The sequence below is a fragment of the Mauremys reevesii genome, linkage group 3 (genome assembly GCF_016161935.1).
Source record: "Mauremys reevesii isolate NIE-2019 linkage group 3, ASM1616193v1, whole genome shotgun sequence".
Taxonomy (NCBI): Eukaryota; Metazoa; Chordata; order Testudines; family Geoemydidae; genus Mauremys; species Mauremys reevesii.
In genome coordinates, this window is record NC_052625.1 from 143632284 (window position 1) to 143652792 (window position 20509).

General features: G+C 42.6%; 1 protein-coding gene across 9 annotated transcripts in view; it reads right to left on the reverse strand.

The window, feature by feature from the left end:
- Positions 1 to 5346: 5346 nt before the first annotated feature.
- The window catches only part of HTR1E (5-hydroxytryptamine receptor 1E), a 90417-nt gene continuing 75254 nt past the window's right edge, over positions 5347 to 20509 (reverse strand). For all 9 annotated transcript variants that reach the window (XM_039531458.1, XM_039531457.1, XM_039531455.1 and 6 more), the window contains one exon: positions 5347 to 6706. In XM_039531458.1, the coding sequence (XP_039387392.1) occupies positions 5431 to 6525 (1095 nt within the window). In that variant the 5' untranslated portion in view covers positions 6526 to 6706 and the 3' untranslated portion in view covers positions 5347 to 5430. The remainder of the gene's footprint in view (positions 6707 to 20509) is intronic.

Consider the following 20509-nt stretch of genomic DNA (forward strand, 5'->3'; position numbering starts at 1 on the left):
AAGTCTTCGAATCATGGTTTAAAGACTTCAAGGTGCAGAGAATCCTCCAGCAAGTGACCCGTGCCCCAAACTGCAGAGGAAGGTGAAAAACCCCCAGGGCCTCTGCCAATCTGCCCTGGAGGAAAATTCATTCCTGACCCCAAATATGGCAGTCAGTTAAACCCGGAGCATGTGGACAAGACTCACCAGCCAGAAACCCAGGAAAGAATTCTCTGTAGTAACTTGGATCCCAACCCATCTAACATCCCATCACAAGCCATTGGGCATATTTACCTGCTAATAGTCAAAGATCAATTAATTGCCAAAATTAGGCTATCCCATCATACCATCCCCTCCATAAACTTATCAAGCTTAGTCTTGAAGCCAGATACGTCTTTTGTCCCCACTGCTCCCCTTGGAAGGCTGTTCCAGAACTTCACTCCTTTGATGGTTAGAAACCTTTGTCTAATTTTAAGTCTAAACTTCCTGATGGCCAGTTTATATCCATTTGTTCTTGTGTCCACATTGGTACTGAGCGTAAATAATTCCTCTCCCTCCCTGGTATTTATTCCTCTGATATATTTATAGAGAGCAATCATATCTCCCTGCCAGCCTTCTTTTGGTTAGGTCAAACAAGCCAAGCCCTTTGAGTCTCCTTTCATAAGACAGGTTTTCCATTCCTTGGATCATCCTAGTAGCCCTTCTCTGTACCTGTTCCAGTTTGAATTCATCCTTCTTAAACAAGGGAGACCAGAACTGTGCACAGTATTCCAGATGAGGGTCTCATCAGTGCCTTGTATAATGGTAGTAACACCTCATTATTTCTACTGGAAATACCTTGCCTGATGCAGCCGAAGACCGCATTAGCTTTTTTCATGGCCATATCACATTGGCGGCTCATAGTCATCCTGTGATCAACCAATACTCCGAGGTCCTTCTCCTCCTCTGTTACATCCAACTGATGCGTCCCCAGTTTATAACAAAAATTCTTGTTATTAATCCCTAAATGCATGACCTTGCACTTTTCACTACTAAATTTCATCGTATTACTATTACTCCAGTTTACAAGGTCATCCAGATCTTCCTGTATGATATCCTAGTCCTTCTCTGTATTGGCAATACTTCCCAGCTTTATGTCATCTGCAAACTTTATTAGCACATTCCCACTTTTGGTCCCAAAATCAATCCCTGAGGAACTCCACTAGTAACCTCCCTCCAGCCTGACAGTTCACTTTTCAGTATGACCCGTTGTAGTCTTCCCTTTAACCAGTTCCTTATCTATCTTTCAATTTTCATATTGATCCCCTCTTTTCCAATTTAGCTAATAATTCCCCATGTGGAACCATATCAAATGCCTTACTGAAATCGAGGTAAATTAGATCCACTGTGTTTCCTTTGTCTAAAAAATCGGTTACCTTCTCAAAGAAGATCAGGTTGGTTTGGCACGATCTACCTTTTGTAAAACCATGTTGTATTTTGTCCCAATTGCCATTGACCTCAATGTCCTTAACTACTTTCTCCTTCAATTTTTTTTCTAAGACGTTGCATACTACAGATGTCAAACTAACAGGCCTGTAGTTACCCGGATCACGTTTTTTTCCTCCTTTCTTAAAAATAGGACCTATGTTAGCAATTCTCCAGTCATACGGTACAACCCCCTTACAGGATGTCTTCATCAATGTAGTGTCTTCATCATTTGTTAGAAAATGTAGCTCTGTGTTTAGCCGATGACTTAATTAGGAAATCTCTAGTCAGCTGGCAATAATGTTCAGTCATTATTTAACAGGAAAATGTGAAAGTTATGTTTCCATCTGTTTTTACTATTAATTATCTCGGAGTATTAAAATTAAATAAAATCTTAAACCTAACACTAATTGGTAGTTTGAGTGGTTGTTGCAGTAAGTTGCTGGAGGGAAGAGGATGCAATGAAAAGAAATTAATGTTGTGCAGCTCTTGAATTTTACAGCTTTTGTATCTGTTTTGGAAGCCTTCTGCATACCTACAACAGCTGCTGTAAAAGAATTATTAGCAAATTTTCTGTCCTCCAGCACTACTTGTCTCTTTAGACAAGTATCAGTACAGGCCACCTAATTCTTTAAATCAAGAAATTACTGTTGAAACACCTCTCCCCAGTGCAGCCACTTCAGTCCCTTTCCCCTCTCCTTCTCATGTCAGAGGTGTGTGTGTGTGTGTGTGTAATTTAAAACAGGCTATATTTGCCCCTGTGTTACAGTGTTGGAAAGGTTCCCTCTAGTAGGAAGTCTAACTGGAGGGGCATGGCTGTGTAGGCTGCCCACAACCCCCACCCAGCTGGAGCCCTTCAGCCAGCGAGTGCAGCTCTAAGCACCAGCTGAGGAGGGAGTATGGACACAATGGCCAAGGCATGAGCCTCTGTCAAAAGGACACCTCTGGAGTCCATCTGCATGTAAAGCATGAACAAATTCCGCAAGTTCCTTCAGGAAAATGCCAGCAACTGAGGGTAAGTCATGGTGCCAGCACTGCTGTGATGGGCCATTGTTCTTCTCTAGTGCCTCCGGACTGGGCAGCTGAGCCCTGCAGCAGTGTGAGGTGGCTGCACTTGGCCCTCTTGGCACAGGAAAGGATTGGTGTAGGCACTGTCCAGGGGATAGAACCCAAGAGACTCAGCTCTTCCCCCTGTAGCTGCCAAGTGTGCTGTCCTCTGGAATGTGGCTTGCGCACGCAGCGTGCACTGGGGAGGGACGGGTGCTGGGGTTGAGGCAGGCAGTGGGGAGGGAGAAGCCAAATATTTTAACCCCTCTCCCAGCCAAGGTTCTCATCCCTTTAGGACCCCATCGCTAGCCCCTCAGAGGGAGAATCTGACCCTACCTTCACCCAGGCACTGAGAGCAACATGCCATTAGGTGTTGGGTCTGTTGGTGAGGTGCTGTCGGAAGGAGGGAAGGATAGCTCAGTGGTTTGAGCATTGGCCTGTTAAACCCAGGGTTGTGAGGTCAGTCCTTGAGGGGGCCATTTAGGGATCTGAGGTAAAAATCTGTCTGGGGATTGTTCCTGCTTTGAGCAGGAGGTTGGACTTGATGTCCCTTCCAACCCTAATATTCTATGGCCACCCTTCTTTGATGTGTGAGCCCTAGGGACAAATGGTGGACACAGGGGCATCTGATTAGCACTTCTGCCCTGCCAGGAGGGAGTCAAGCCCAGGAACAGTTGTCTGACTCTCAGGTGCCAGTGCCAAAAAGTTTCAAGATCCCTGCTTTGGCAGCTGCACGAGAAGTTTCGGAGTCAGAAAGCATTGTGATGACAACCAATGCCATCCTCCAGGGGACCAAGTCCATATAGGACAAGAAGGGAGTTCCAGCAAAGTATTGATTGTTTCAAGTTCAGAGCAGTCAGATATGCCTTAATGGCATTGGTGCCCAGCCTTGTTAGCTGGACTGTGCTAGCTATGGCCACAATACCTTGGCAGTGGTTTGTATCAACAAACAGGGAAGTACCAGACCCTCCCCACTTCCTGAGGGAACTCAAATCTTCTCTGCTTATGGGTGGAGAAGAGCCTATTTTCCTTTTGAGCCCTGCATGTAAAAGGGAAGATGGATGTCCGAGCAGGCTAGCTGCGCAGACAAGTGATAGATAGTGTTGTCTGTATTGCGGGGTATTTGAAAAATGAGGAGACCTTGTGGCACCTTAGAGACTAAGAAATTTATTTGGCCATAAGCTTTCGTGGGCTAGAGCCCACTTCATCAGAAGCATGAAGTGAAAAATACAGGAGCAGGTATAAATACATGAAAGGATGGGGGTTGCTTTACCAAGTATGAGTAAAGCAAGTAACAGTAGGGAGAAATTAGTAATGGGGAAATTAAATTTAGGTTTTGTAATGACCCAACCACTCCCAGTCTTTATTCAGGCTTAATCTGATGGTATCCAGCAAATTAATTCCACTCAATAATAGACCTAAAAGTGGCAATTCGTCAACAAAAAAACTTCAAAAACAGACTCCAATGTGAAACTGCAGAACTGGAATTAATTTGCAAACTGGATACCATCAGATTAGGCCTGAATAAAGACTGGGAGTTGTTGGGTCATTACACAACCGAAACTTAATTTCCCCATTACTAATTTCTCCCTACTGTTACTCACACCTTCTTGTCAACTGTCTGTAATGGGCCACTCTCTTACCACTTCAAAAGTTATTTTTCCTCCCTTGGTATCCTGCTGTTAATTGATTTATCTCATTAAACTGACCTCACACTTGGTAAAGCAACCCCCATCCTTTCATGTATTTATACCTGCTCCAGTATTTTTCACTTCATGCATCTAATGAAGTGGGCTCTAGCCCACAAAAGCTTATGCCCAAATAAATTTCTTAGTCTCTAAGGTGCCACAAGGACTCCTCGTTGTTTTTGCTGATACAGACTAACACGGCTACCCCTCTGAAACCTGTCAAGGTATTTGAGTAGATTATTGGCTGTTTTGGTCTCTTTGCTTCTGGGCACAATACAAGGGTTCCAGGGTTCTATTCCCAATGGAGGGAATCAGGAAAGGAGCCACAGATGTGGTCTTGCAACCATGGCTCAGAGGATTGCTATATACATGTCTCCTGTTCCCCACAATATCTAAAGTGATTCAGGAGAGGAAAGAGAATGCAGATGTTGTTCTGGTGTCTCCATGTTGGGGGCCCTGGCCCGCAAGACCAGGGCTTCTGACAATAAAATAGATGGCAGTCTATTTTCCGCACAGGAAGGACCTTCACTATTAAGGACCAGTTCTGTAGCTGGATTCCCTAGTTGTGTGAATCTAGCTGTGTGTGACTTTAAAGAGACACCAACTAAAACAAGAAGTTTTCTTTGAGTATATGGCAGGCTCCTTTTTTAGAAGGAACGAGCCAAGTATTGCTCTGTTATCTGGATTCACTCCAGATTAGCAGGTGTGTAAGGAGAGTCGAATGTGTTCTGAGCAGGTTTATTTGGGAATAAACTAAGCTGAAAATTACCATTCATTCAGAAGGAAAATAACCAGTTTTCTCTGAATGCCACATTACAGGTTTACAGCTCACTTTGTGCTCATTTAGTGATATGATCAAGAGCTGAGTTTATTCTTTACCAGATAAGTACTTATGTGGATATAGATTATAAGCCTCCATGTCATAGTGCAAGTTAATTCAACCATTTGTTTTATAAATATGTATTTTTTAAATTGCTGCTTAAATAAGATATTTTAAAAATGAATGGATAATTGGGATTTTTAGTTTATTTTCTCAAGAATTCTGTGCCTCAATATAATAAAATTTATTTGAAACTATGTACCATAATAACACGAGAGGTAGAAAACAGCAAAACAAGTTACAGGCCAAAGAGAAGTCAAGCATAGAGACAAACACAAAAATCCCCTTTTCCAAGCAAAATGTTACCAAATTCAGCGCATTTTACTCATTCTTAAGGCCAGGGCGTCATGTCATATCTACCTTTAGGTGCTTTTAAGAATTTTCCCAGCACCGAATAAGCTTTTTAAAGGCCAGCTTAAAATCTTCATTAAAACTAGTGTATAGCAGAGGGTTGATAAGGGAGTTGACATAGCCAAGCCATGTAAAAAAGTCAGCTACTTCTGTAGACATCTTGAGAATGCTCAGGCCCACAATAAGCTCCTTAATGAAAAATGGCAACCACGACAAGATGAAAGCCCCTAAGATCAGTCCCAGGATGCGAGCAGCCTTTCGTTCCCGTGTACTGGAAATCTGCTGACGGTCACCAGCCAGCTCCAGGTCGTTATCAATAGGAGGAAGTCTCACTGACGCGTGTATTTTATCAAATTCTGTGATTGGGTCAGATGTCGAGAAGTCTGACACACAGAACGTCTGCGTGAGCTTACAACTGGCAAAAGAATTTTGGCTGTCGGTGCTCCTGTTGCTTAGGTGGCGGCTTGACCCACGTTTTTGGTATAGGCTTTTTGCAGCATGGTAAATTCTGTAATAGAGGATCAGTATTAGCGTCAAGGGGATATAAAATGCCCCAAAAGTGGAGTAAATAGTGTAGATCACGTGATCGTGTTGAATGCGACACTCGCTGGGAATTGTGACGCTGTGATGATTTCTCCAAAACAAAGGTGGCATCGAAATGAAAATGGATATAGTCCACACAGTGACTATCATAAGCCCAGCCCTTTTTGCTGTTCTTTTCCTGGCGTATTCAATAGCATCTGTGATCGCCCAGTATCTATCCAGTGCAATGACACAAAGATGAAGAATTGAACACGTGCAACAGGTCATGTCAACGCTAAGCCATATCTCACAGATGAAGTATCCCAGTGTCCACGTATCCATCACTATGTATGTAATACTCAAGGGCATGACTAAAAGAGCAACAAGCAGATCTGTCACAGCTAATGAACATATTAAGTAATTTGCAGGCTGGTGTAGTTTCTTGGTGGTGCCAATCGCTGTAATTACAGCAGAGTTCAGCAGCATAGTCAAAATTGTGATTATGGCCAAGGTCAGGGTAATAAGCATCTTTTCGGTGACTGTTTTGGGTTTGACAGCCACGTTGGCTTCTGTTGTGCAATTTGTGAAATTCATTCCCCCCTCCCCCCGCCCCAGGATACACAGAGAAAAAGGCTGCCACTTCTAGATGCTAATGGGTCCCATTCAAAATTCCTCCATTTGAGAAAAGCTTCAGATGTGAAATTACTTATGTTCCATTTTCACTAGATCAGCTCAAAACATCCAATTTTCCTTCTGCTCAAAACATCCAGTGTTCCTAGAAGATAAAAATTATATCAGTTAATTAATGTAGAAAAATCCAACTTTTCTTCTGTAAAAACCCTAGTCTTTTAATGTTATTGCCTCAATCAAGAATGTCGGTAATTTCCTTCTCCCCTCATCTTCCCCCCATTTTTTCCTCGCTGCTGTTCACTTTTCCTGCTACTGCTTAGACCCAAAGAACACTTTTGGGCTAGATACTCAGCTGGTATAAACTGGTGTATCTCCAGTGGCTTCAGTAGCTCTATGCCAGTTTACATCCTCTTAGGATCCGGTTCTTTTCTTTCCTTGCAAATCATATTCCAAAACGTTATGAGTAGAGAAAATCTATCCTGTTACTTTAATTGCTGTCTTAAAATGCATTATTCCTGCATATCTTTTTTTAAAACAAAAGCCCAATTCAACTAATGCTTACTAGTTTTTCATAGATTTCAATTCATTTTTCATATTCACGTCTGTCTTTAATATTCTGGAAACAGCATGTTTAAAAAGAAACCCAGATTATTTTATAACAAGCAGCCTTCAAACAAATGTTTAAAGTTTGATAACAAGTATTGAGCTTCACACAGTACATTAGTGTTGCTAAGAGGCTATGCATTTTTGTGTAATTACTGCTGATATTTGACACATCTTACTGTGCATGCCTTTGGAGGAGAGACAAAAAGCATATGCCTTTGCTTTGAGGTTTACATCAACTTCTTCTCACTGTCACACAAGCCAGTGAGATGACAAGCACCAAGAAATCTCAAAAGATACTATTTTGAAATTTTTTTGTTTAGTATTTTATTTTGAAAAAGTTCAAATGACACTTACAGATTGCAGACCTTATGCCATATTCCTTTTACATCTCAAGCCCACTGGTGTCAGTGAAAATTCTGTGTACTCATAATGTGCAGGACTGAATTTGCTGTTAGTATAACACCGACAGACCCCGGTCATCGGGATCAAACCGGGGATCCCTGGAGCTTAGTGTATGAGTCTCCACTGAATGAGTTAAAAGTCATGTGGCCCTTAGCTAAAGCTATAGCAGATTCATTAATCCCTAAGCAGTCTCAGTGCCACTAGATGGGACTCAGCACCACACCCAGCAGGTGTGTGGGTTACATTAGTAACAGCTGCAGTAGGCAGCTCTAAATTCCCAGGAAGGCTTTTTAAAAGTGACTTTGTTGCACCAGTTATAATTAAGCTGAATACAGAGGACATGGCAAATGTAAGGCCTGCTCCATTAAATCAAGTCAATGGAAAGACTCCCACTGACATCAGCAGGACCTGCAGCCGATCCTAATGGTGGAAAGTAGATCTATAATATCATGTGTTGTACATAAACAAAGTAGGAAGAGTTTTAAATGTTTGGTCTAAATGAGTGGCTCTTAACCTGGGGTGCACACACTCCCTGGGGGTGCGAGATGCCCTTTCTGGGGGTGCGAGCCATGCCAGATTTGTTTAGAAGGTAAATCATCGAAAACACAAATTAAGCACAGGCACGTAAGTACAACTACTTTGTTTCATCAAACCTATGTATTTATTAACATTATACATTTTTTAATGATTACTATAATGTACAAACAAAAAATATATCTAGGTTTAAGGGGTGCGAGAACATATTTTGATTTTTGATAAGGAGTGCGAGAACATATTTTGAGAACCAAAGGGGTGCAGGCTGCAGTAAAGGTTAAGAACCACTGGTCTAAATGAAAGCAAAAGAGGCCTCCCGAAAGCTAAGTCCTTTTCTGTCATATAACTACCCTTGGATAAAAAGTCAGTTCTCTTCATTAAAAACAAGTGTGACAAGAGTCATAGACGCTCACATATCAGATTCGTGGTGTGGTTGGGTTAAAATGATTGTTAGCTGGAATAAGCCAAAAGACCAGTCTTTGGAGATAACCGATTGTGCTAGTTTGGGGCCAGAATGTGGCTGCCCTCTCTGTGCAAGAGAGGGATAATGCAAAGAGCCTTCACCCACCCCATTGTACTGGGCTCACCCTGCTCTATATGGAGACAAACCGTGCTCTCCCCGAGCTGGGCTTTATTTCAAATTAGGCCTGATCCACCCTCCAGGGGTGAACAGGCAGGTTAATGGACATCTCAGGCCCTTTCCCAGCATGTGTGGAGTAAAAACCCCATCACAAAGACAGACACTGATGCCTGGACCATCAATCTTGACTCCTGCTCCCTCCCCTCCAACCGGTCCCAGTCCTGTCTCTTCCCTGCCCTGACTCTGTCCCATTCTCCTCACCTACCCAATCCCAGTCTCCACTTCTCAGTCTTCTCAGCCCAGTTCCAGTCTCCTTACACAGCCAGTCCCAGTTTGAACCTCCCACCAAACTCCTTGCCCCAAGTTGCCTTGCACAGCCAATCTCAGTTCTCCTTTCCTGGCTCCTTGTCCAGTCTGTGTTTTCCCTCCTGCCCCCTGGCTCCCAGTCCCAGGCTCCATCTCCAAGCTCCTCATCCAGTCTCAGTCCCCCCAGATCATTGTTCCAGTCTCCATGCTCCAAGTCCCAATCTCTTTGTCAAACCAGCCTCAGTTCTCCCCATGAGCCCCAGCTCCTTGCCAGATATGTAACCCCTCCCACTCATCCCTCTTTCCACCCTCAGTGGTTCTTAGATTGCAGTCGGTCTAAGTTTTCTAAAATTCTTTACTTGCTTTGATACAGTGGGCCAGATTCTCCATGGCCCTGCACCTTGGGTTCATCTACAGCAGTGCGAAGTGCATGTAAATCATTACCATTCTGATTTGGTAGCATTGTACACCCACTTTGCGCTGTTGTTATGCCGCCTGTGGAGCCACTTAAAATGGAGAATCTAGCCCACTATCTTGTCTCTAAGTGGTTCACATACTCAAAGCTCCCCAAAGTTGTCATCTTCTCAGATGAGCAATTTTTGTCTTGGGATCTGTCCAGAGTGACAGTCCAGCTTCCCTTGAATTTTGTTTTAAAATTACCTCTAGGTTATCAGAGGCGGCTCTAGACATTTCGCCGCCCCAAGCACGGCGGCATGCCGTGGGGGGCGCTCTGCTGGTTGCCGGTCCTGCGGCTCTGGTGGACCTCCCGCAGGCGTGCCTGTGGAGGGTCCGCTGGTCCCGCGGCTCCACCGGCGGACCCTCCGCAGGCACACTTGCAGGAGGTCCACCAGAGCTGCGGGACCAGCGGACCCTCCACAGGCATGCCACTGAAGGCTGTCTGCCTGCCGCCCTCCCGGCGACCGGCAGAGCGCCCCCCGCGGCATGCCGCCCCAAGCATGCGCTTGGCGTGCTGGAGCCTGGAGCCGCCCCTGTAGGTTATGAGTCCAAAGTACACAAAAAATACATCTCTGTTCCCTTGTCAGTACTAGATCAATTTGAAGTGTAAGCATCTCCCTTACAACATGACTTGGTTTGAGTACTTTATCCTGCTGGCCCTTTTGTGACTGAACATGTGAATGGGAAGAAAATATTGCTGCTTTATTAAAATGTGATTTTATCTTGTGGAAAATAATGCTTAGCACCTATATAACACTGTATTGTTCAAAGTGATGTAACATGTTAACTAAATCTCAATATTGGCACTGGCCAAAACGTGGAATTTCCAGTTCACGAGAAATGATTTTTGAAATTTGGTTTCACTCCAAATCGGAACAAAACCATTTTAAAAAAAAGTTTCCTGTGAACCAGAAATTCAGAGACATTTCTGTTTCAGAAAAACCCATACTGGTCTTCTCAGTTTGCTTTTTAGTTGCCAGTCATATTGCTTAGCTTAATTGAAAGCAGTTGATTTTTAAAATGTATTATATTCTAGGGCATTAGTCCTTCTTTAGACTCCCATAAAGTTGAAAGCTACAGGAGTCATGCTACCATAGCCTTTTTAATTGACTGCACAGTATAAAGTATTTTCCCCTCATATTGAACAAATAGTATCGGAAAAGTTTTGTGCAGCAGCTAGGATAATGGGGATAGTCAGGGGTGTAAAGCAAGCTAACCCTGTACATTTGCATCTTATTCCCACTTTCCTTATAGTGTGAGATTTTTGGGGCCTGCTGTTCTGTAGAGAAAATGAAAACAAGCTGTGAGAGGATCTGGTGTGGTTTACGTTACTGTAGAGTAAAACTGCAGGAGCATAATAAATAGAGAGGCTATTTTTGTGCTAGATCAATGAAATGTATCAGAAATTTCACAAGAGCCTGTCTTCATGAAATGACTAGCTCAGTTATGGAGACTCCAGGTTAGGGCAGCATGAATCTTTTGCAATGAAGGCTCGAACCTGCTTTTATTGAAGTCAGTGGCAAAACACACTGAGTTTGCACAAACCATAGTGAACGTCGGGTCCTAGCCTTCACGTTAAATTTTTTAGGGTACAAACTGGAGAACTGAACCAACACTGTGCAAATCCAAAGCCTTGTGGCATAGCCTTAATAAAGCAGTTTGGAGGAACATATGGCTTTCTGGCTGGTTATCTATACTGAAGGGCTGTATACTTTGGGGTTTGACTATCACCAATATATTCACTCTCTCTTTGTACACAAATTGCTGTAATGCAGTACATAATAATTCTGGTGTCGTGTGGCCTGCTACTGTGTGTTTATATAATGATGAGGATGTACTGACTACCATCTGTAAAAGACAGAAGCAATTGGGTTTGGTATCATCACTACACATTACATTAATATAGATAATTTATAGTTTAATTTTAATGACTTATGGAACACCTATTGGAGCCTAGGCACTTTTTGCAGAATTTACAAAATGTCATTATTGAGTGGCAATGTGGTGCACTAATTTTGTCACTACTATTCCACAGAGCTAGCATCCTAAATGTCTGCTTGGTTTCTGTCCATGGTCCTTCACTGCTGATCTTATGACAAGACCTATTTTTAAAGTGAAATCCTTACCATATTTTAATTTGCTCCTTGAATTTGAACTGTTACCTGTAGTCATTTGCCATGCTCTGCCTGCCCCTCTCTATTTTAAAACATTATTTTAATTGTTTATATCTATTTTAGATGGATACAAAGCACTGTTTACATGGATCCAGGGTACATATGTAGCAAACTGTGGCCAAATGCACAGATAGCCTGGCTGTCAATGGGGACTGACCCTGGACCTTCAACATTAAAAAACAAAGTCCTGCTACGGTGCCAAAGTAGCAGGCCTGTATTTCTGGTGCTGAAGGCTCCAGGTTTAAACCTACTGACAAGCATGGGATATGTATGTATGTGGCTATGGTTCATTTAAAAAAAAAAGGCACTCCAATCAGGATTTGAACTTCCGTTTACCTCATATGCTTGGGCAAGATTGTCTAGCAGGAGTATTTAACACACTGGCCTAATCCTTGTGAGCATGTCTCCCTCTAGTGGTTTATCTCTGTGACTGCACAGCCAAGGAGTTTTCCCTTTCAGCGGTCCCCAACCTTTTCGTCTGGCAGGCGCCAGATGAAGGACCGTGGCAGCAGTTGAGCATCTGCTGAAATGCTGCTGAATTTCTGCAGCATTTAGATGGCAACGCCTCTTGATGAGAGAAATTATGTTGAGAAAATTGACTATGTAAAATTGCCCCCTTTTAGTCAAACACGTGTATTCAAGCTTATATTTGCTTACTTTTCTGACAAAAAGCAACATTTTTAATGTGTAACTCCTGTTAGCCCTGCAGAGCTAACACAGCTGTGAGAAGGTGGGCTGGATTTTTTTCCATCATCAACAAAATTATCAATCTTTACAGTTAACAGAATCCTTTTTGGAGATGATGCACAAATCACAAAGAACTGAGATCCTAAGCGCATCCACAGGGCTGGAAATTAGAAAATTTAAAAACGGAGGGTCGGTCTACATGTAAGCTACTGTTTAAAAATTGATTCATGTAAACTGATATAAAATCCCTACATGGAGACCTTTAAGTCAATTTAAACCAGGCTTCTATCAATGTAGCTGCATTTCCTAAAGAATCAGTGTAAGCTAAATTGATGTAAGCAAGGTTTAAATTGATTCAGGAATATCCACACAGAGTATTGCATTGGCTTAACTACATCGGTATGAAAAAGCACCTGTAATAGACTGGTGCAAGTCTGTGTGTAAACCAGGCCTGAATAAATCTGATCTGGAGTCACTGAAAGACAATATACAAGGAAATCCATAACACCAGTTTTAGAGAGTTGTTTAAAGAACTCCACTGTAAAAGGTAAACTTTTCCCAGGTAGGTCTTCACATACAAATGAGAAACAATAATTAGTATTGCTCTTCAAACTATGCTTTCCCCCATGGGCAGCAGCACAATTATCATTCACAGATAAGTATTCATTTTTACCCGCTTCTATTAAGAAAATGTCAGTAAATCTCAGGCAAGCCTGTCAGACAGTGATGAGCTGCAATTTGACATAAACATTCACCACAGATGGTAAAATATCCACGTTGCCAGTAGATAAGTCCAGCATATGCCCCATTTCTAATTATTAGCTAGAAAGAGACTGTCAGATTAAAAATCATTTAAAATAATTCTGTACCTCTGTTGATAACACCTTAGTCTACTGAATTTGAACATTTAAAAATCTGACTTATTTTCCACCATACAAAATATTTGAGTAAATGAAATGTGAAAAGTAATGTCATCTCTCATGAACCCACACTGCTGTAGTGGTTAGGCAGTGAACACTGAAGAGGAATGTTCAAATCAAAAGAAAAAAACTGGTTCCATGTAATCTCTTCTTTTGTAATGCACTGATGAAGTGTGTGGCATCTGCTAGACAGAATTAACACAGATCAATTGTGTGATAGGTCCTATACTCAGGGGCGGCTCCAGGCCCCAGCACGCCAAGCGCGTGCTTGGGGCGGCATGCCGCGGGGGGCGCTCTGCCGGTCGCCGGGAGGGCGGCAGGCGGCTCCGGTGGACTTCCCGCAGGCGTGCCTGCGGATGGTCCGCTGGTCCCTCTGCTTCGGTGGAGCATCCGCAGGCGTGCCTGCGGGAGGTCCACCAGAGCCGCGGGACCGGCGACCGGCAGACCGCCCCACGCGGCATGCCGCTGTGCTTGGGGCGGTGAAATTGCTAGAGCCCCCCTGCCTATACTACTGAAACCTATGAGTGTTGCTCTTTCAGCTCAAATGGAGGAGCCCTATGATTTTTCTGAACAGGAATATCTTGTTTCTGTCCAGCTTCTTCCATGAAGTACTGAATGGTTGTTGTTGTGTGCAGTAGTGACAGTTGTCAAGTGGCTAGTTAGCCATGGATTTGTTACACTGTTAATATCTTTTTAAACAAAACCTAAAGTTAAGGTGGTTGTGTTACCCTAACTGCATTTCAATACAGCCAATTTTTTTATTATTAAAGTATGATCTTTTTTTAACTTCCTGCCTTGCAGATATTTTTGTGTGTTTAGCTATACTATATTATTAAGGTGCATTCCTTAAGGTTTTATTTACTTAAAAGCTTAACTTTGGTTTAACTATATATATTTTTTTCTTGGAATTTATAAAGTTTTGTCAGATTGCATGTTTGTAATGCTGATGGCGGTCTAAAAACAAATGAAAGGAAATCTTCTTCCGGGAAAACTTGTGAACGTAGAAGATGTTGATGGGGGAACAGAATCTCTGCTTTGGGTAGTGCAGGTGCTCATATGTGAAGAAACGCAGCATAGCTTTTGTTGAAAGTCTGACATTTCAAAATATATGAGATCTGTAGTTATTTTTGCCTTGTTGTTTTCCAGTGTCCTGACATTACATTTTTCACTTTATTTGATTCTAGAAGCACAAAGAAAAGAAAAACACTTTCCCCCTCACAGAGCCAATAAAGTAAGACTTAATATAGTGAGGATTGGCAGGTCCTCAGGGCCTTCCATAATGTTTCCTCCTCTTGTTCAAAATTCCATTCAGACTATTCATTGAATATTTGACTAAGCTCGGCAATCAGATGAAATACTGGTGGGAGGACAGCTCAAATAATGAGAGAGCATATTAGAGGTTGACAGCTAAGTTCTGAACTCCCTTCCTGTACTTCATAGAGAGAGTATCATCTTCATTACTTACAGAGCTGATCAGAGGAGACTATATTTGACTGATCCATCTGGAGCACAGTGGTTAAGGGACAGTTTGCTAATATGTTTAAATTGCAGAGTGAGGATGCAAACATTAAAGGGTTTATTTTCTCTTCAGTATGCACATGTAACTCACATCACTGTCAATGTGCGTTTGAGCTCATGCACCCAGAGGAAAGATTAAATTTCCTTTCTTATTAATTTCTGTGAAAGGAAATTGACATCTATTGATCCTCAATTGAAGTGTGTGTGTGTGTGTAGGGGGGGAGTGTGAGTCCCTTCACTGCAGTGTCTGGATGCGACTGAATCTGTCAGTCAACCAGACACAGGATGAAGGAGATTATCCATCAATTACCTGCCTCAGAGAGCATTCTCCCAAAATTAAGGATATTACAAACGTTTGTGCCTTCAGAAATAACAGAGGAGCTACTATATACAGATGACATCCTTTGGCAGCAGATATTAATTCATAGAAAAAAGAAACTGCCCAGTCACACATGTTCTTATGTTTAGCCACACATAGTCTGTGTGTTGACAACTTTGTCTCTGCTTTGTTCTCTGGAGAAGTGCTCTTGTTCATGATGTAAACAGATCAATCCAGGAACGATCCAGAGGACCTCTCTCTAGGGTCAATAATAGGGACAATTTTGAGTGACAAGGACCCATTTCTACTCATTAATGATTCTATTGTTGAACAAAGATTTGAAAAGTATACACAAATGCATGCTTTAATGCAGATCCCACTATTTCTTGAAGATTTCAGGAAAACATAAATGAAAAATATTTGCTATTTTTGCATAGCCTGTTGTCTAAATAATTTAGAAGAAATAATCTATGCTGGGGTTCTGTTTCCAACTTTTTAGACTTTGAGGCCAACATATCTCCTTGTTCAGTTGGAGAGGACGATTCTGGAAGTTAGGACGAGGCTGAATCTGTATGACAACTTTAGTGCAATCAAACCACTCGTGATAGGTGTGAGTCACTTCACTTAATACACTCCTGGAAAGCACTCAGATACTACGGTGAGGAGAATGATACAAGAACCTATACAGAATAGAATAGTACAATTTTTAGGTTTGTTTCCCTACTTTTGGGAGCCTTTCTGATGGGATGAAGAGATCCAGGTGCTTTCTATTTGCTGAGCAAAGCACCTGCTTGGGCCTCAACCAATATGTGCTGGGAGAGAGAGACTCGGTGGAAGTGCAATCATGGATGGTGGAAGGAAAAGGGTTATTCTTCTCTTTTAAAAGCAAATGTGGTTCAACAGCCCCTGGTTAAGCCACATCAGTGGAGCATCTTTAAAAATCTAGTTTCCCCCTCTTGTTCTTTGAAAGGCAGCCATGAAATTAAACTTTCTGGAAGCCAAATCATCTCTAGCAAGAGTTATTAGATGGAACAAGTTTCTGTCACTAATAATGGTCTTCTCTTATACATCATTCCATCCAAAGTTCTCAAAGCACTTTACAGAAATGAATTAAGCCTCACACACTTGTGGCACCACTGTGATCAACACTGCATGTAAAGTTGAAATAGAAGCTTTTGATGATGTTGATTATATGGAAAGGCATTCCATATGCCCGCACAATGTGCCAGAGGCTGGTTGTGTGAATGCTATCCAAAGCATTCTCAAAGTCTATGAAATTTATGTAGAGTTGCCATTGCCATTCTAAGCACTGTTCTATTATGTTTCATAGAGTGATGATCTGGTCTGTGCAACCACTCCCTTTCCGAAAACCAGCTTGCTCTTTTCTGAGAATGCTATCAACTGCCTCTGATATACGCTGGACTATGATCTTACGCAATACTTTGCTTGGCACAGATAAAGTGTGATACTACACTAGTTATTACAATCACTGAGATTTCCTTTCTTTGGTCTCTTTTGGCCCAGAACAATCTCAAACCAAGATTTATTGACACAGTGCAGCCAAGAGGATCTGAGCACCATCAATGCCAGGAGGCATTGGAGATGGATCAGTCATGTGCTTCGGATGGAAACTGATTCCATCACCAGAGTAGCAATAAGATGGACACCTGAAGGCAAGCAAAAATGAGGCCGCCCAAAAACAACATGGTGAATAGCTGTGGAAGCAGAGCTGGGGCACAGCTGGGAAATCATTGAAAGATTTGCCAGAAACAGACAGGAATGGAGGAGCTTCATCACTGCCCTAAATGCCAGAGGCATAATAGGAACCTCATGAGGATGATTGATGATGATGACTTGTGGCACCAGCTGATGGCTCAGTCCTTCAGCCACTTGCTACCAGATGTACTGCTTACTAGTGTGGTTGACTGACTCCCATTGGTAAGCACTGCTCCCAGTACTAATGGTGAAATTTTCAAAAGGTCCTAAGTCCCATTTTTAAAAGTCATTTAGGCACTGAGGAGCCTAAGTCTCATGGAAAGTCACTGTGGCCTAGGCTCCTAAGTCACTCAGGCACCTTTGAAAATTTTACCGCAAGTTTTTTCAGGATTTGGTCCTTACACTACAGCTGAGCTTGTGTGTTAGGATCATGACACTAGGAGTGAGAACTAAAGTCATGCGAGCTATTTTCAGTTTAAGCCACCAACTAAGGTGACCACCTTTGAAAAGGCAAAAGCAGGACACATGCAAAAGCCCCACCCCCTCCAAGGCCCTCGCTCCTCCTCTTCCACCCAAGCCTCCATGCCCCCACTTTCTCTCCCCCCCCAAGGCCATGCCTCCTGATCAGCCTGTCCAGGGAGCCTGGCCCACTGTGGAGACCCTCGGACCTTCCACCTGCTGTGGACAGGGTTCCGAGTTGCCCAAGAGCAGCCCCCGGCCCATGTCCCCGCCCCCCAGTTTGTGCCACCCAAGGCAGGTGGAGGGTCCATGGCTCCCCACAGTGACCTGGGCTCCCTGGGCGGCTCTTACTATGGCCCAGCTTCAGCTTCATGCCTGGCCAGGGGTCGGGTCCTTGGGGAGAAGAGGAGGAGCAGGGGTAGGGCCTCGTGGGGAGGGGGGCTGTTCTGGAGTCATTCCGCCTAGGTTTGGGACTTGAACTCTGCATTTGGGGACTGTCCCATCCAATTTGGGATGGGTGATCACCCTACCACCAACTAATAAAAGAAATGTATCCTAGTCTGCTATCCCAAATCCCCCAGATGCTTTTAGCTTTTGTGGGCAAAATAGTAAGGACATATACATTTTTAATATAGGAACCTTCTCTTGTGAATTCATTTTCCACTTCACTTCTTATCTGCTAGTTAGAGACATAGCGAACACATAAATATTTACCTCAGAACCAGTGAATGTCATTTATTCAGCTCTGGGGAAATGGTCCTACTTGGATTTACATGGAGACTATCATTTTGTACCAGCTAAATGTCACTGTGTATGCCTTGTTTTTAAAGTCAGTGTTCGTTTCTTTATGATATCTTTACTATTCTGTGTCAGGAGGTTGAAGGACTATTTTAACACATGATTTATTAGACCTACACATGCTGTTCAATACACAACTCTGGTTCTATGATTCTTAAAAGCTCCAACTGTATAAATTAGAAAGGTTAAACCTTCTTATTATAATTAAATAGGCTTGGAAGGATTAGATTTTTATTGGTAAATGTTGACAAATGTTGATTTCATCATACACACGCAAACCAAAGAAAAATTATTTCTCTCAATAATAATAGACATTTATGGATAGGCAGGGAGGAAAAATGCTGCTTGAGAACTAATTAGGGTTTGAGCTGAGAATATTTACTTTGTATATTTTGACATAGGATGTTGACAGTTTGTGTTTTAATGGTTCTAAAGCTTTAACTTTTTTCTAATCTTAAAATCTACTGTCATTAAATAATTGTCTGACCCTTCCCCCCACTGTCTGACCCCCCATAATTCCCTGCTACTGAAAATTTAAATAGATACAAATAAAGTGCTTAAAATAAACATGATTATCAATCAAAATTTTAACAGAAAATCACATTCTGCTAAGCCTATATATAAAATGTGCTAGAACAGTGATATATAGACCTCACTGGTTCAGGAGCCAAATTAGTGATCCACATTACCCAAAATAGCCAGAGTAGTGTGAATTCATTGCTTCGTTTACACTAGTACTATATATTCATATTTAAACAGTATGATGGGAAATATTGTGTGTACACACACACACACACACACACACACACACTATAATTCACAGCATAGGTGCTGACTTCCCCTCTATCCCCTGGGTGCTTGACCCCCCCCTTGGCCCCGCCCCCTTCCATGAGGCCCTGTCCCTGCCCTGCCTCTTCTCACCCCTTCTGCGCCCCCATTCCAACACCTTCCCAAAATCCCCACCCTGGCCCCGCCTCTTCCCTGCCTCCTCCCCTGAGTGGGCCACATTCCTGCACTTCCCTCCCCCCCCAGAGCATGCTAACACCGTCAAACAGTTGTTTGGCAGCAGTGTGGGGGGGGAAACGCTGGGAGGTAGGCAGAGGAGTGGGGATGCGGTGCGCTCAGCGGAGGAGGAGGAGGGGGGCGGGGGCTGAGGGGAGCTTGGCTGCCGGTGGGTGCAGAGCACCCTCTAATTTTTCCCCATGGGTGCTCCAGCCCTGGAGCACCCATGGAGTCGGTGCCTATGATTCACAGAGAAAAATGTCCAAGTATTATTATTTTATTAGTTACAATTGGTTCATAACACAGTAAAAGCATCCGGATTGGTTGTTAATTAAATCAGTGTTTTAATATTTTGTGCTGCCAAGAGTTGCAGGAGACACATTAAAGAGCCACTTGCTACTCGCGAGCCTGTCTGAGTTTCACTGTGCTAGAGTTTGAATCAAACCCCATTGAAATCAATGGAAAGACTTCCACTGACCGCACTGACCGTTGGATTAAACCTTAGCAAATCTCTGTCCAATTTCAGTTGGATAAAATAACACAGCTAACTCATGGAATGGCTTTAGGTTGTATTGAAAGAGGAAAAGTGACTGTTGCAAATAAAAACAGTTTCATTGCTGACTCTACTGTAATGGTAAAGGGTCACATTGTGATGCCCTACTCAGACTGAATAATACCATATGCCAGTGAAGCCAATGGTGCTAGGTGAAGAGTAGGGTGATAATATTTCCCCTCTCAGTTTTCAGTATGACCTTTCTGGTCATAAGTTACTGACAACCCAAAGGAGGAGCAAATACCCTTTAAAAAAAGATTGAGACAGATTTGTTACTAATGAGTTTACCTTTAGCTCAAATATTAAAGACCTGTGCTCTCGTTGCCAAAGGTGCCAATCCTAGGCATTCAGATACTGGTGTGGTTGATACAAAAGTGGTAAGACAGAACATGATGTCTATATGCAAACACAGTTTGTCACATGAACACAGGCAAAAAACTGATGATGCAGTTCATATAGGGCTGCAAGAACTTGAATGTAGACCTTATTCCATACTCTGTGGAATGCAACACCTGATTTCCGCCTTCATTTGCTACTGTTGTTTTGGAAGGATCTGATTCTCTCCTCTGTTGTAAAGCTGCTAGAACTCTGACATTAGTGGAGTTACATCAGCTCACGCTGATGTAGCAATGTGGAAAAGGCTTTACAATTCTCTCCCCAGTGCAGTGGCCAACAACATTCTTAATAAAAACAAAGTTGTAAAATGGGAAGGGAAGCTCTGTAAATTAACATTTTTACAAATGTAAAAATATATCCAAGATAGCAGCTGCTATTTTTGCTATTAATAGCAAAGGTCACCTAACACTTTGGACCCTCATCAGAGCATAATTGAAGTTGGCTACACACAAAGATATTTTGGTTATAATACAATGATTATAATTACACTGCAGTTATAGTTGGATAATTTAAAATTAATTT